Genomic DNA, 16,366 nt, shown 5'->3' on the forward strand with positions numbered 1-16,366 from the left:
TGTCTAGGAGTACAGGAAAGCAAATTGCAGGTCGTGGAATCTGAAAGTTGCAGAAGTGCCACGGATTTTCATGTGTCTGGCCATGGCAGAGTTGGGCTTTACTGCATCTTTTCGGTCCATTTGTTGCATTATTTTGTTTGCAAATTTTATGTGATTTTATTTATGAATGTATGCTTTTGTAAGCCACTTAGGACATGGGATAATTGCGGCCTATCTACATTAAAATAAATCAATACATTATGTGTCAGTGGGTGGTAATTGAAGGGAGCTGTGTCTTCCTTGGCATCCCATGAGAATTCTTAGCAGATTACACTTAGAAAAGTAACCCACTCACTGCATGAAAGCAGGAACTTTCTAGTTGACAGAGGTCACAAATCTGAAACAGATATGTGCATGTGCATGTATATACTCTATGTTGTGACTTGCTGATAAGTGCTAACTATTGGATTGGCAGGATATACACTGTTTTAAATAAATCAATCAATCCAGTGCTTTTTTTTTTTTTTTTTCCCTAGAAAGAAAGATGCTGGTACTTAAATGCAGTGCCATGCTTAGAGGGGTTGGGGGAAAACAGGGCAACTGCCCAGTTCCCTGCCCCCCATGATAGCCCTGCCCCCCTGCAACTGGCTGTAGGGTTCAGTCACATCCTCCCTCCCACTGGTAGGAGGCATAAAAAAGCTGCGCTTTTACCAGCTGATGCCTCTTTTGTGCCATGGGAAAAGCACCAGTGGGGGGGGGGGGGGGGGGGGGGGAAGGAAGTTGAAAGAGAGGCAGGCACCATGAGTACTTCTCTCTTTCTCTCCCATCCCTCTCCCACTGGTGCTTTTCTCCCTTGCTCCTCTCAGATTTAGATTCAGAAAATATTATTGCCATGACAAAATGTGTACATGTGCTGCCAAGGTAATACATAACGTAGCTAAAAGGAGAAAAAGAGAAAAAATACATAATAGCGCTAATAATAATTTAAATTACAGGGCCCAGAATAGTTAATAGGACAGACAATTACCAGGTTCTGGCGTTATTCTGCGTTGTCCCTGATAACGGCAAGCAGAGCCGGTGCCCCAAGGTGCCCCAACTCTATTGGCCAGTGCCCTGCAGAGAACAGCCCTCTGCTTCCTGCTCTGTCCAATCCCTCCCCTTCCAGGCAACAGCACACGGAGATTAGGAGGGGGAGGGGTGATACGGAAGGAGATAGGGAAGAGTGAATCCAGCCCCTCCCCTCCTGTCACTTCCCAGAGGCTGATGGAGAGGCCAAAAAAGGTGCCGGTAATAAATACCCTCAAGTACTGGCAAAACAAAAAAGCCCTGAGTTAATCTGACCATCAGGGGCAGATGTCAATCATTTGACTTGACGTGTCTTATATTGTACAGTGTGTGGACGTACAGTGACGGGTCTTAACTGGAGACAGGTGAGCCCAGCTCATGGGTCAGGAAGTGAGTAACAGAGCATTCCTGCAAAAACAAATGGCTGTAACTGAAAAAGAAAGAGGCATACGAATGCAAAAAATGTATTTTTAGCTTTGCTCTTTATCAGTACACTGCATTATGTAATGTGCAAATGAGATAGTGGGGAAAGCTAAAAATAATTTATCATTAGAGGAGTCACCTCCTGTCACAATAAAGGAACCATACTCCCAGCTCCCCAGTTATTATTGTCTTTGACTCTACTGGAGACTGGATAAAAAAAAATTAAACGCCCACACGAACACATACAAACCTATCTTCTCTCTCATGTATAAACACACACACACACAAAGGGTCCATGTTAAGGAACTGGCTGCAATTCCTCAGTGCTAATTTGCACATCTTTTGGCATGCACAAAGTTCGTGTTTCACCAAATTATGACTTGGGCCAAAAATTGCACTATTTCAAAATCGTATAAGAAACTGATTTACACTTTGCTATATTTTTCTCAGGTTTGTCTGCCGATAGAAGCCGTGTGGTTAAAACCTTTTAGAATCACACCCTCACTTCCAATATGGTACCTTGCACTGCTATATAACAGCCTAAGAGCAGTACCTGAAGCCCGCATTTAACAGGTGAATGCAGGCATTACTTAACACCCATGTAAGACACGCATAACGTGAACGTGTGTTAGCGTTACCAGGCGATAAAGAAACACCTATACAAACGTCCCCTCCCTTCAACAAAATGATTTCCTGTGTCAATGGCCTCATACAGTATTAATGCTGTAGAGTACATCTAACATTAATACTCGGGGATGGGCATTCATTGCAATTGAATGGAGAATCTGAACTGAAACAGGCCATTCTTGTTTGGGCTCATTTTCCACAAAATGAACGTATGGTGCTTTTAACCAACTCCCCCCCCCCCCCCCAGAAGGTTTTGGGATACTCATTTTGGTAAATAGCATACAATATCTATAAATAAATAATCTGAAAAAAAAAAAAAAGAATAAAAAAAAAAGTCCATCAAAACTAAATTTGGCCCCCAAAAAAGTGCTGAAAATGAAAAAAAAACCCCCAAATTGAACTGATAACATGGTGCCAGACCTTCATTCTTATCACCTAAGAAGCTTAATGCAGGCCACATAATACAGGGAAGTAAATGACACCTTAGGAGGAGTCGTTTAACATTTCCAGGTCCAAACAATCCACTCCCCGCCCCCATTCTCCTACTTCCATGGCCACAGTTGTCCCCAGCACTTTGCCAGCAGGAGCTCTGCGGTTTCCATCCTGCAGGTCACGACGCCAAATCCCAAATGGCGCCGCTAACCTCTCTGACCAGCGTGCCAAAGAACCCGAGGCCGGGTGCGCCAGCAGCAGCATTTTGCATTCAGTCTGCAGTCGTGAAACCAGTTCCTTTCTACCAGTGAAGACCGAGGGGGCCCTACGAGAGCACAAGTGGTGGTCTGAGGGTGGGGGGTGGGCAGTTTTACGGGTCTGGAAGGCAATTGTTAGATTCAGGGTGGGACTGGGAAGGCCCATTCAGTTCTGGTGGAGCAGGGGGGCGGGTGAGGCTCCCTTCCCTCGCCATCCCTTTCACTTTGGGCTGAGCGATGCTAAGGGAATCCTGTTATGCAGCGCCCCGCAGCCTGTGTTAGCATAAGCCACGCCGCTTCTAGCGCAGTCGTGGTTCTGCATATCATTACTTTCATAAACTGGGCATTGAAACCTGATGTAATGCCAGCGTTAAAACTGGCAGGTAACTCCCAACACCGTGACGGCTTTAACACCGGCCTTACATGTACGCATTACTCCCTCCCCTCCCCCCCTCCAAAATGCAGCAAACCCGACTTCTGCAGAATAATCGGCCCTAGCCAAACTAAGATCAGCAGCTCAAGAGGGGAATGAAACCCACGGCTCCTGGATCACAGTCATCAGGCGCACAAAGCAGAGGCCGATCTGACAAGTTCAGTTTAAAGATTATTTCAGACCTTAGCAAATCAAGTAAAAAAGCAATACCTGAGACATGGGTGAGTGTGTCTGGGTTATTCCCGGCGAAGCCACTTCTGGCTTGAAAGGATCAAAGTCCAGATCTAGTAAAGATTCCTCTTTCTTAGCTTCTGGTACTTCATTCTATTAAAGGTGAATAGAAAACGCAAAGCTCAGTCAAAGAAACCTGAAAAATTGCATTATGGAACATGAATTAAAAGGCAGGCTGTAAACACCCCATCCCAGAGCACAGTGAATGTAATGATTGCGGTGTGAGGCGAAATCCACTGAAGGAATTCTGGAAGTAGCATGAGCTGGTGCTCTGCTGCAGTCTGTTCATGGCACTGCAGAGGCACCTCTTTTGGGACAGTAAAGTTTTGCTTTCCATAGGCCTAATTCATCAAGGACTTTTGCCACAGACACAGATTGGGGACAATAACCTTACAGGTAGATTTTAAAAGGGCTGCGCATGCACCCATATACCCGCGCAAAGATACGCACTATTTTATAAATTATATGCATGGGGTAGATTTTCAAAGGGTTATGCGCGTAAACCCCGAAAACCTACCCCTGCATGCGCCGAGCCTATTTTGCATAGGCTCGGCAGCGCGCACAAGCCCCGGGATGCGCGTATGTGCCAGGGCTTTCAAAAATGGGCAGTCCGGGGGCGGGGCCGGGGGCATGGTGGCGGTCCGGGGGCAGTCCGGGGGTGGGGCCAGGGCGTTCCCGAGTCCTCCAACACAGTGGCCATGCCGGAGGTTCGCGCGCCAGCATCTGGCCGGCAAGCGCAAGTTATGCCTGCCTCGGGCAGATGTAACTTTTGAAAGAAAGGTGGGGGGGGGATTTAGTTAGGGCTGGGGGTGGGTTAGATAGGGGAAGGGAGGGGAAGGTGGGGGGGGGGGCCGAAAAAAAAGTTTCCTCTAAGGCCGCTCCGATTTCGGAGCGGCTTTGGAGGGAACGGGGAAAGCCATCGGGGCTCCCCTTGGGCTTGGCACGCGCAAGGTGCACAAGTGTTTACTCCCTTGTGCGCACTGACCCCGGATTTTATAACATGCACGCGGCATGTTATAAAATCGGGTGTACATTTGTGCATGCTGGGTAGCGCGCACAAATGTACCCCATGCGGGTAACATTTAAAATCTTCCCCATAGGGCATAAAATACTCTTCATACATGTCTGGAGCTCTGCAAGCATATCTTACACACACCAGTTTGCTACATTTCCTCAGTAGGAAAGAAGAAGAGAGAGAGAGAGAGAGAGAGCATCTCTTTATAAGGCTCAGTCTGATACTCTATATATGGACCATTGTACGGGGGCACTTTGATTCGGGGGTAGGTTTTCAGGAGATAGGTTGGGATTTGAAGGGTGTTGTTACAGACACATTCAGAGGTATTGCATTTCCAAAAACTAAAGCTAAAAACACTCAGGTTGATCCTTTAATGAATATTCCCAGTTCTGTTAGCCTATTGGATAACTAATGTTATATATAGATATTTTTAGCTAGAGATATTACTCCTGTTTTATTTTAGAATTTTCTGATAGCTCATATTAGTTGCTTCTTCACAGTATTGTTAAAATTGTTCATGGTTTGCTCTTGTTTAAACTTGAATCACCCTTTTAATTGCTACTATTATTGTACTGGGGTAAACAAAAACAGTGAAAGATTTCAAAGCGGCATGGGATAAACACTGTGGATCCCTAAAGGCTAGAGGATGGAAATGAAGAAAAGAGTGCATGGGGGTAACGTGTTGGTGTGGTGGTTACTACCCTTAACCAATAAACCTTCATGATGCTGATGCAACTCCATCATTGCTCTCTGCTTCAACGGCAGGGGAAAATATGAAAAGAGGAATTTTATTCAGACAGAAACCAACAAATGGGCTGATGCAGTATGGTGCGCTCAACCAAGCGCACCGTTAGCCCCTGTTAATATAGTAAGGGATAATAGCGTGTGGAAAACGCGTGGCCAACACCCCCCTCCCAGAAACTAATAGCGCCCGCAACATGCAAATGCATGTTGATGAGCCTATTATTTAGTACCGCGCGATCCAGAAAGTAAAATGTGCAGCCAAGCCGCACATTTTACTCTCAGAAATTAACTCCTGGCAAAGGCAGGAGTTAATTTCGCCCGGCACCGGGAAAGTGTACAGAAAAGCAGAAAAAACTGCTTTTCTGTACACCCTCTGACTTAATATCATAGCGATATTAAGTTGGAGGCCCCAAAAATTAAAAAAATATAAAAATCAGCCTGTGGCTTGCGGGTTGGATGACGGACACTTAATTTTGCCGGCAACCGACGCCGGCAACCAATGCTGGTAAAATTAAGCGTCGACTGTCAAACCCTGACAGCCACCACTTCTGCCAATAAGGAGGCGCTAGGGACGCGCTAGTGTCCCTTGCGCCTCCTTATTACCGCGAGCCCTCATTTGAATACTAAATTGCATGCCCAGGAGAGTGGCCTGGGCGCGCGTTGGGAGAGCGGATGCTCGCCTCGGAGCGCCGGTTCTCCTGCGCATTTTACTGTATCGGCCCGAAAGACATTGAATGTTGCGGTCTGGGAAAACAATTAAGCATAGGGATAACTTACTGATGCAGCTTGTACTATTCTTAACCAGAAAGCCTGAAACTCTTGATGCAACTCCAACATTGCTCTCTGCTTCAACGGCAGGAGGTAACGGGGAATTGGACTCAAAAAGCAACCATGAAGGGCCCTGACTTTGACGTTCTGGGAAACTGAAAAGAATGGGGGTGAGTTGTATGACCAGCAATTACCACCTTAAGCTTACTGGGCAGACTGGATGGATCGTTGGTCCTTTTCTGCCATCATTTCTATGTTTCTATATATTTCTATATGCCCTAGGAAAATTGTGATTGCAGTTGTTCTACTCAGGCCATTTTAAACATCAATGTTATTGATTCAAGATTAATGAAAGAAAAGTTAAAAAAAGAAAATTATTCTTTCTGCATCATGCTCTGGAAAAAAGACATAGTCAAGAATATATACAGTATATATTAACAGCAGTGTATGTATATCTAGGCCTTCAATGTTAAACATTTCACATAGCCTTAAATAAAACATAAAAGGTCACTGAAGACGTAATAAGTGTCTTTAGATGTGAAAGTGCCTCAGCTTTTTCATGGTTTAAATTTGCATACTTATTTTTAATGAATAGCACAAAAAAAAAAAAGAAGCAGATAAGTTTAATCAAGAAGAAGCAATAATTAATCAAACTTTCTTACCCCTTAATGAATAGACCGCTGTATGCTTTAAATAGAATTCACACCTAGAAGAAGGTAAGTTTAAAATGAAGTACTACTGCTTTCTTCCCTAATTAACTTACATGTCATTTTATCTTGGAGACCTTGAGAAAAGAAATACCCTCTTCAGAAGTGCCCTGTTCAAACATTTAGCAGTTTGAATCCTCTTTTGGAAATCGCTAGCATTCAACTGGGTGTTAAATAATAAGCTGGAAATGTCAGTTTTAAAAAGGTTGGCGAGTGACCCTGTCAGTCATATCCTCTTCCAGAGGTGAACGCCAGCCTTCTCTCTTTCCGGCACTGAGAGGACGGCTGCATCATAATTGCTGCTTCTAAAAGAGCATCCTGGCTGCGGGATTTCAGACAAGGAGCGCTTCGGGTATGAAGCCCTTTAAGGACCTCGGAGAATGCACAAAGAATAAATGACTTGAAAAAGTCCAGAGACTTTTCCTTCCCCTACTATTTCCATTATCCGCAAACTTGTATTTTTTCCATGCTGTCTCTGTATTCATCTTGTACAAATTTTTGACCCAATCAGGCTGATCAAATAAAATATCTCCAAAAATTTACAATTAAGACTTGCTGGATATACACCTGGAAGTAAACCGACAAAAGTAAAAAGTGTTTTTTCCTTCTTTTCATATGTTGTTTTGATAATTGTATTCTTTTTGCAATTCTTGATTGTATTTGTTTAATTTGAATAAATAAAGAGTTAAAAAAAAAAAGTAGAACGTTTTCAGGGATGTAATAGATTTCGTATGTATCCAGAAAAAATAATTGAAACAAAACAACAGACAGGTTTGCAGGTTATCTCTCTTTACTGGACTACTTTAATGCATTTATGACTAGCATTTGAGTGTTAAACTGCTATTTAGGTTAGTGCAAACTGGCCTGTTGGGAGTTTAACCCTCCAAAGCTAGTGACAAAAGTTTTACATTAGTCTACTCTAAGGAAAAGGCATTACCTGCACCGTTTGCTGACTGACACTGCAACTACACAACTTGATTCCTATAGTCAGATCTTTATCTGAGCTAGCCTGCAGCTGCCTTTTCTTGTTCCTTCAGTTTGTTTCTTTGGGGTTTTTTTTCTTTATACTATTTTACTTCAAAGAACAAAGGGCTGCATCCATACAAGATATATTTCACAATGGAGTGCTAGATCCAGCTACCCAAGTGCCATAGGCTTGATGGACCCTTGGTCTGACCCAGTATGGCATGTTCTTATGCTCTTAGCCTCTCAGAACAGGAGAGATGTTCCATCTCTGTATCTTTTCTAGTTCTGCTATGTCTTTCTTGAGATAGGAGTGACCAGAAATGCACACAATATTCAAGGTGCAGTCGCACCATGACTCAATACAGAGTTGATATGATATTTACCATTTTATTTTCCATTCCTTTTCCGATCATTCCTAACATTCTATTTGCTTTTTTGATACTGCTGCACACTGAGCAAAAGATTTCAACATATTGTCCATTAGAACTCCAAGGTCCTTTTCCTGTATAGATGGAAAAAAGACTTTGTGGTAGATTTTCAAATTGCGCGATTTGGCGTACTTTTGTTGGCGCATCAGGCGCCAACAAAAGTACGCTGGATTTTAGCAGATACGCGCGTATCCGCTAAAATCCGGGATTGGCGCGCGCAAGGCTATCGATTCCGTATAGCCGGCGCGCGCCGAGCCACGCAGCCTATCTCCGTTCCCTCCGAGGCCGCTCCGAAATCGGAGCGGCCTCGGAGGGAAATCTCTAACTCCCTCCCCTCACCTTCCCCTCCCTTCCTCTACCTAACCCCCCCCGCCCGGCCCTGTCTAAACCCCCCCCTTACCTTTGTCGGGGGATTTACGCCTCCCGGAGGGAGACGTACATCCTCGCGTGCCGGGACGCGACCTGGGGGTGGGTCTGAAGGGCGCGGCCACGCCCCCGGACCGCCCCGGGCAGTAACCACGCCCCCGGGCCCGCCCCCGAAATGCTACGGCCCGCCCCGAAAACGCCACGCGGATCGGGCCCGCCCCCGACACGCCCCCCTCAGACAACCCCGGGACTTACGCGAGTCCCGGGGTCTGCGCGCGCCGGTAGGCCTATTGAACATAGGCGCACCGGCGCGCAGGGCCCTGCTCGCCTAAATCCGCCCTGATTTAGGCAGATTTAGGCGAGCAGGGCTCTGAAAATCCGCCCCTTAGTGTGTACAGGTGGACTGGGAGGAGAAACTTGTATTTTTTATCTTTTCACATTTTTTTTGTTCTGGGGACAAAACACCCCAGTATAACCAACAAACAACAGGGTGGGAGAACTAGGCTGAGAACCAACCAGCACATTCTCATGCTAGGACATCATAGAAATTGCATGTAGGTATATTAACAGCATGACCCATAAGGTAGTACATCTGGAGCCTGACAGGCAGAGCAGTAGCAGCAAAACCCTGGTAGATAGGCAGAGCGGGAGCAGCAAAGCCCCTAAGGTGACACATCTGGGGTCTGGCAGGTAGGCAGAGCAATTGAAGCAAGACCCCCAAGGTAGATTATCAGGGGCATAGTAGGTAGGCATAGCGGCAGTAAGACCCCTAAAGTGGTATATCTGGGGCCTAACAGGAAGGCAGAGCAGTAGCAGCTACACCCCTTCTGGTGGCATATCTGGGATATGGTAGGTAGACAGAGCATTGGAAGCAAGATCCCTAAGGTGGCATAGCAGGGCATGGCAAGAGGCAGAGCAATAGTAGCAAAACCTCTACAGTGGTATATCTGGGGCATGGCACATAGGCAGAGAAACAGCAAGGCCTTAAAGGTGCATTCAATCATCTTGCCTCTTACATTGAAGTTCTAGAAATAAAAAAAAGACAGATTGATTTTCAGAAAGACTAGCTTTTCCATTCATTCTGGCACCAGCCTTGAGTGATGGGTGCTCATGATATCCCCTGCCATTGAGAAGACACATTCAACAGACACACTGGTTGGTGGGTAGGAAAAATATTGCTGAGTCACCTTGCCTTGGTCTGGCCAGATTATGGACTTAGATGCACTGATATGTTGGGCATATATGTCCATGTCTTTGATGGGCTCTGTGAGATAGCGTGTCACAGAAATTTGTGCTGGGGTTTTCTTTGCTGGAGTGGGCCAAGGGTCTCGCTTGTCAGCTGCTTTAGCTATGGCTTGTATCAGGAGAGGTGGTTCTTTGTGAGCAACTTGGCTTTGGCATAATAAGGTGGGAGAAAAATATGAATGAACTTGATGATTAAAAAATAGCAGCACAGCATAAAAGCGAAATTAGTGACTTTTTGAATAAAGTTACAATGCACTAATGTTTTAAATTGCTGTGTATATATATAAAAGTTGTTGTGAGTGGATGGGCGTTTGAGAACATGAGCCCCTGTGCCATGACACAACTAACACAACTCTGGGGCTGGCTGTGGTCCATGCTGCTGGCGGGCGAGTGCATCCAGGCATGGGCTGGCTGTAATAGGAACACTCTTGACTTAAACCAGAACAGGAACATTCTTGACTTGGAGCAGCAATGCTTGGACATCCAACACACACCAAGAACTGAGGATCAGCAACCCATGCTGATCTCTGGGGCAGCTCTCTGGCCACTCTGAAAGCCCTTTTGGACTATTGCTTGGGAGCGGTTTGAGCTTGAGAACAGATGGAGACAGAGGTCTCGAAGTTGACTCTGGAGATGTGGACAAGATACTGCATACTTGGAAGTAATGTCGAAGACTTGGACAAGATGACAGCTGAGGACTTGGATGTGACCAAGATGAAACATGGCTTGAAGACTGAAGCATGACTTGAAGATTGAAGCATGGCTTGAAACAGGAACAAGACAAGGTCTCAGTGCTTGGAATAGGCACAGGACTTGGGAACTAGGAAATCAGACTCAGGAATTTGAACTCGGAACTCAAACTTCAGACTCAGGAACTCGGAACTCAGACTCAGACTCAGGAATTTGGACTCAGACTCAAGAACTCAGACTCAGGAACAAGGAAGAGATGCTGAATACTTGAACCAGCAGTGAAGACTTGGACAGGACTCTGAAGGCTTGGACTGAAGACTTGGATGCAGGAATGAAGACTTGAACTGAAGACTTGGATACAGGAATGAAGACTTGGATGCAGGAACCAGGAAACCAGGAACACAGAGAACCATGAGAAACAGGAGACTTGAAGGACCAATAACCTTGTGAAGGCAACCAGAAGCAGTCAGAAGAGCCCTTATATAGAATTGGCTGGAGATGACATCATCAGGAGGCGCCACAGCATTTTCCACTGTGGGCCCTTTAAATCCTGGGCCGGCCATCCATTGCTCCTACCATGTGACAGGGGCCGGCCATTGGCACCGATAGCCCCTGTCACATGGTAAGGGCAAAGGGCCACTGGCGCCATTTTGTTTACTGGCAACCGATGGCCCAAGAGCGGGAGATCGCTCCCAGGACCCCGCTGGACCACCAAGTACTTTAGGAAAGTTTTGGGGGGGGGGGGTCAGGAGGGTGGGGGATTGTAAATAATTAGATTTAAAGGGTCGGGGTGGGTTGTTTTTTTCGGCTTGGGACAGCTGAAAAAAAAACCCGTCTGGACCGCGGGAAATGGAATTTCCTGCAGGTCCACGTTACTGAAACCGGAACCGATTCCGGCACCCGATTCACATATCTAGTACACAGCCATAGACTTCAATGAGCCATAGACTTAAATGGGAAACAAACAATTGAGATGAAGATTTTTTGTTTCATTTGTGGGTCCATTTGTGGGTCCATTTGTTTTGGGGGTCCATGAATGAAATGAAGATAGACATTCATTTTTTCACCCATTTGTGGGTCCATTTGTTTTGGGGGTCCATGAATGAAATGAAGATAGACATTCATTTTTTCACCCATTTGTGTCAAAGAAATGTATATCCCTAGAATTAACCCTCAGCAACAGGAATCCCACAAGAAGCAGTCAACAAGGTATCTCCAGATGAAGCTTTGTCACTAAAGAAAAACATAAGCTGGCTGGGTTAAAAAAAAATCATATTTAACTTCAAAAAGAATAGTGCTCACAGTTGTAAAACCCTATGTCTCTGTAATAGGAATTGCTGCCTTCTTTTATGGGTAGTTCGAGCCACATCTGTGAAAACTTTAATCTTCTGCGCATAGAACAGATCTTCTCTGTATCTAACAAAGTCATGAACCAGTCTCTGTCCAGTTCCAAAACAAGTTCACAATTAAGGTTGCAGTTCTAACTTGTATATCACCAGATGTTTCCCAGATAAATTTGGATAGAGGAGAAGAACAGGCTTCCTGTTTCATCAAAGCTTTTTCTTTGAAGGTGGCAAACAGAAGGCTTTTTGATATCGGGGGCACAGTGTTTGCAGGAATCTTAAGGATTTCAAGGAGATATTTTTTAAACATCTCCTTCACAGAAATCAGTCTCCAGTTTGGAAGAAACTGATAAGACAAAGGTTTTTACATTTAACAGAGCTCTCTAAAGTTTCCAGCTTTTATAGTAGGAGTATATTACCTCTCACCATAATATCATCATGAGCTTATAATTAAGCAAGCTTTCGCTCTATTACTATCAACTTATTATTGAAGTCCTCCAAGCTTTTCTCCTTTACCTCAAGCCTTCCATTAATATTCTGAAAATTACCAGAGACTTGAAAAATCTGCACAGATAGGGATTTTTCCAAGCCCTCAATAGCCAGCCAAATAGCCTCCAATGTATCTGGAATTTCTTCAGGGTAAAAAGCATTTGGCCCACTTCAACCGCAGTTTTTTTCTACAGATAGCAAATATCCTTCTGTTAGCTGTCCCTTTGGCTCCTTCAAGGCTATCCACCAGTGGCGATAACTCTGCAGCATTGCTCCCGCAGTCTCTATACACGCCGTACTCCTACCCTTGGTCTTGATGATGTCATCAGCCGGGGACTGTATCAGCTCAGGGACACTATTGTTGACCTCAGCTGGGTGGGCTGGCATCCTTCTCACCTCCAGACTCACGGATATTTCAAGGGTCAGGGAGAGCAGTGACCCACTTCACTCCACCATCACTCCCAGTAGTCTGACCTCAAAGGCAGCAAGCTGGTCCTCTTCATGGGACACAAATTGAGCTATAGGCCCAGGGGTAGAAGCCTTCGCCGTTTCAGGTGGATATACCCAGGTTTTCCTTTCCTCTTCACCATTTCAAGTAAGGAAGTAAAAGAAGAAACAGAAAAATGCATGCAGCAGGACACCCTGAAATGAGTTAGACAGCGTCTACCATCTTCTTCTGTCCCCACAGCACTATCTTCATTTTAATTTTTCAGAATGATTGAAAAAAAAATCTGTAAACTGACAATCACAATTTGTAATACTAAAGTCTTCCCTAGAGGCTGATGTACTAAAGTGCAAAATTCTTTGCAAAAGGGTTTTTCAATGCAAAAATACTGCACAAAGCCCACAAATATGAAAAAAATAAATAAATAAAAGTATGGGCATTTTGCATGAACTTTTTCATATTTTTGTAAAAATCCCTTTTGCAAAAATATTCTGCAAAAGTCAGCTTTGTAATAGTAAATTATGGAGTTAATTTTCAAAGAGGTTTCTTGAGTGAAAATAACATAAATGTGTAAGAAATATGTACTCATGGATATGTTATTTTATAAATGTCGAGAATGCGCGCAGATTTTCCATTTTGCATGCACATTTTACTGGCAGAAAAAAGGGGCTTTCTAGGGACATTCTGGGGTGGGGTGAAACATGCTGCCGACCATGGGCTTCTGTCCTGCTGTTGGCATCCTGTACCTCTTGGTCCCAGGTCAGACATGGTGGCCTGCATTCAGCTGTGGTTGTCCGGCATGGCTCCCGGTGTCCTGTCCCTTTATGATATCCAGTTTCTTTGAGTAGTAATTCTTCAGTTTTTTCAGAGCCAGCAGCTCCGCCTCTCAGTGGTGTGGCCTGATATCGCCACCTCTGCAACATAAAAAGATGTGCGGTCCTCTGGGCCAGCGCCTGAGCAATAGGATCCCTTCCTGTGTTCCTGCACTGTTGTTCCAGTTGCTATTTCCTGGTTTTGACCCTGCCTGATCTTGACTCTGCCTCTGCTTGCTGCCTGCCCCGACTCATGGCAGACCTCCACCTATCTCGATCTTCGCCTGCCTCAACCTAGCCTGCCTGATCATGTCTCTGTCTCACGATTAGGAACGGTTTCTTGGCCTGTCAATCAGCATCCCTGTGACATGGGGTTTATAAGCATATGTGGTAGTTGCTATTTTGTAAGAAACAGTCCCATACATATCACCAAATATATTTGTACACTTTTACACTTGCTAATTTGACTCACACAAGTAAAATCAGAATTGTCTGCTGTCTGTAATTTTTGGGTGGGAGGGTCTTGGTGAACTGGTGGGGATTCAAAGTAAAGTGCTAGAGGGTTTAAGTGAAATGGACTGAGTGAATTGGCTGCTGTATCAGTGAACTGGTGATTTCAAGTATGTATTTTCAAAACATACTTGCACACTTTATAAAATAACTGTCTCTGCATATAAATCGAGCATATAACATATACATGCATTATTTTATGCATCTAAAATATATGCGAGTATATTTATAAAATAGGTTGAGAAAGTATCCATTCTTGCATTGGACATATTTGTAAAAAATGAAACATATGCATGTACTTTTGGATCAGAAATATGTAGTAGTTTATAAACTGTGCAGCTCATACTGCACAGTTTATAAAATACTAATATTAAATGTACACACATCCACTTGTGCACATAAATGCTGTACTGTGGATATGTTTGAAAGTATGGCTTTATGTGCCAATATTGAGCTGCTGCAATGCAAAATCTGGCACAATGTGAAAACTGGCACAAAAAAAAGGACGTTATGGATGCTTTTTTGCAAAAAAACATAGCTATACCTGAATGAGTTGAAAATATTGTTCAGGCCAGGCCCAGGAAATGGTGGCTTGCATGAACAGCATGCAAATATAAAGGGGCTTATGGCCGAGTAAGCATCCCGCTCATCTCCCCAAAGTGGAAGAGAAATTCCCTGGTGCTCATTGTAGTGCCCCCCACCTTTACAGGCGAGCATCTTGTGGACCATCAAGGTTAAATTTATACCCCTTTGGGAAGCTTCAATCCCTTGCCCCCCAAAATCCATCAAAATTCTCATTACAGATTTCCTCTCCACCTCATACTACCTCCATTCCCCTAAAAGCTTTGAAAGAGTGGTCTTCTGGGGACAGAAATGATCCCCACTCTCTCCTAGTCCATTGGCTCCCAGTTTCAAACTGGAGCTTCAGTGGCACATGCAAAGGGGCACATCTTGCCAGCCGGCACTATATTGAAACCAGGTGCTGGTGGGGCAAGAGCAAGGGGGGACCTGGACTTCTCCTTCACCCAAAAGTCCAGCCCTTCACTGGAGTAAACTTTTGGGGGCATCAAGAGGTGGGATGAGGTGGTCAATGCCTAATGGGGATTTTGATGGATTGGGGGTGGGGGGGGGGACAAGGGGTGGAAAGGGGGCTCAGTTTCCCTAAGGAGTTGTAATTTAAAATGTATGGCCTATGAGAGGCTTGAGAACTGAGGTTGGGAAGCTACTGTCATCACCACCAGGGAATTTCTGCTATATATTTATTTATTTATTTAACATTTTTCTATACCGAACTTCATGACAAGCTTCATATCAGGCCGGTTTACATCAAACTTAGGGGTTAACTTAACAAAAACCATATAACAAGAAGGCCGAAGCGCAGATACAAATAACAGGGAGAAAGCACTTGGAGGCTAGGGTAGCCAGGAAATAAAGGACAGCAAAACTGGAGAATGAACATGAATGAATATACAAATATACAAAAGAATATACAAAAGTTGTACTGGAAGCTGTGCCAGCGGCCCAGTTTCACTTCCTATTATTGGGAAGAGGAGGCGGCCAGATGCGGCTTCCTTTCCAGATGCGGTGTGGGCTCCTGTTGGTGCGGTTGGGGCTCACACAGGTTGCAAGGCCCCTTTAAATCTGAGCAGCAGTTTACGGATCCTGGGTCAGATCCGTGTGTTGCTGCAGCCAGGAGTACACAAAGTCCCCAGCCATAGCAATGTACAAAAAATTTCAAGTACCAAGTTGCTACATCCACTAATGAGCTCCAAGCCCATTAGCATCTGTAGCAAAATTGCACGCAAAAAGGATGCTAACCCGTGGAAAATACTGCAGGTTAGTACATCGGCACCTTAATGTGGATAGTGTTAGAACTGATGCACTCTGGAGCAGCATAATTATATTCGGCTCTAGTGCTACTTGATACCATAATTATAGATGAGAATGCAGATATACATTCAATATTACACCACATTCAAAGATAACAGCTTTTTGCTGTGTATACATATTCGTAGTCTTTTGGTATCACCGGATTGGACTTTATATTCGGATTGTGTGCAATATATCACTAGTTAACCTGGATAACATTATATGAAAACAAACAGGCTAGAGTTAAAAACTGCTCAGATACAATTTCTCATCACTGTTTGTTATTTCTCCGAGGCAGTGAATATTGTTTATCACAGAGTTTGCAAAATGACACATGACATTAACTAGTACATATTAATGGATTCTTTAGAAAAAAAAAAGTTCATTATCTTTTATTGAGATTAGTGGAGGAAGCCAGTATATTATGTGTGAGCAATGACATAAATTAGTAGGAATCTCATTTGTCACAACATTCCTTTGCAAGGAGAAGGATGCAGTGTTGGGAGATATATTTATCTATTT

General features: G+C 44.4%; 1 protein-coding gene across 1 annotated transcript in view; it reads right to left on the reverse strand.

The window, feature by feature from the left end:
* The window catches only part of AMPH (amphiphysin), a 467,360-nt gene that overhangs the window by 75,400 nt on the left and 375,594 nt on the right, over window positions 1-16,366 (reverse strand). The window contains exon 23 of the mRNA XM_029587079.1: window positions 3,427-3,540. Coding sequence (XP_029442939.1) covers window positions 3,427-3,540 — 114 coding nt within the window. The remainder of the gene's footprint in view (window positions 1-3,426; window positions 3,541-16,366) is intronic.

Source organism: Rhinatrema bivittatum, chromosome 2, assembly GCF_901001135.1.
Source record: "Rhinatrema bivittatum chromosome 2, aRhiBiv1.1, whole genome shotgun sequence".
NCBI classification, from domain to species: Eukaryota; Metazoa; Chordata; class Amphibia; order Gymnophiona; family Rhinatrematidae; genus Rhinatrema; species Rhinatrema bivittatum.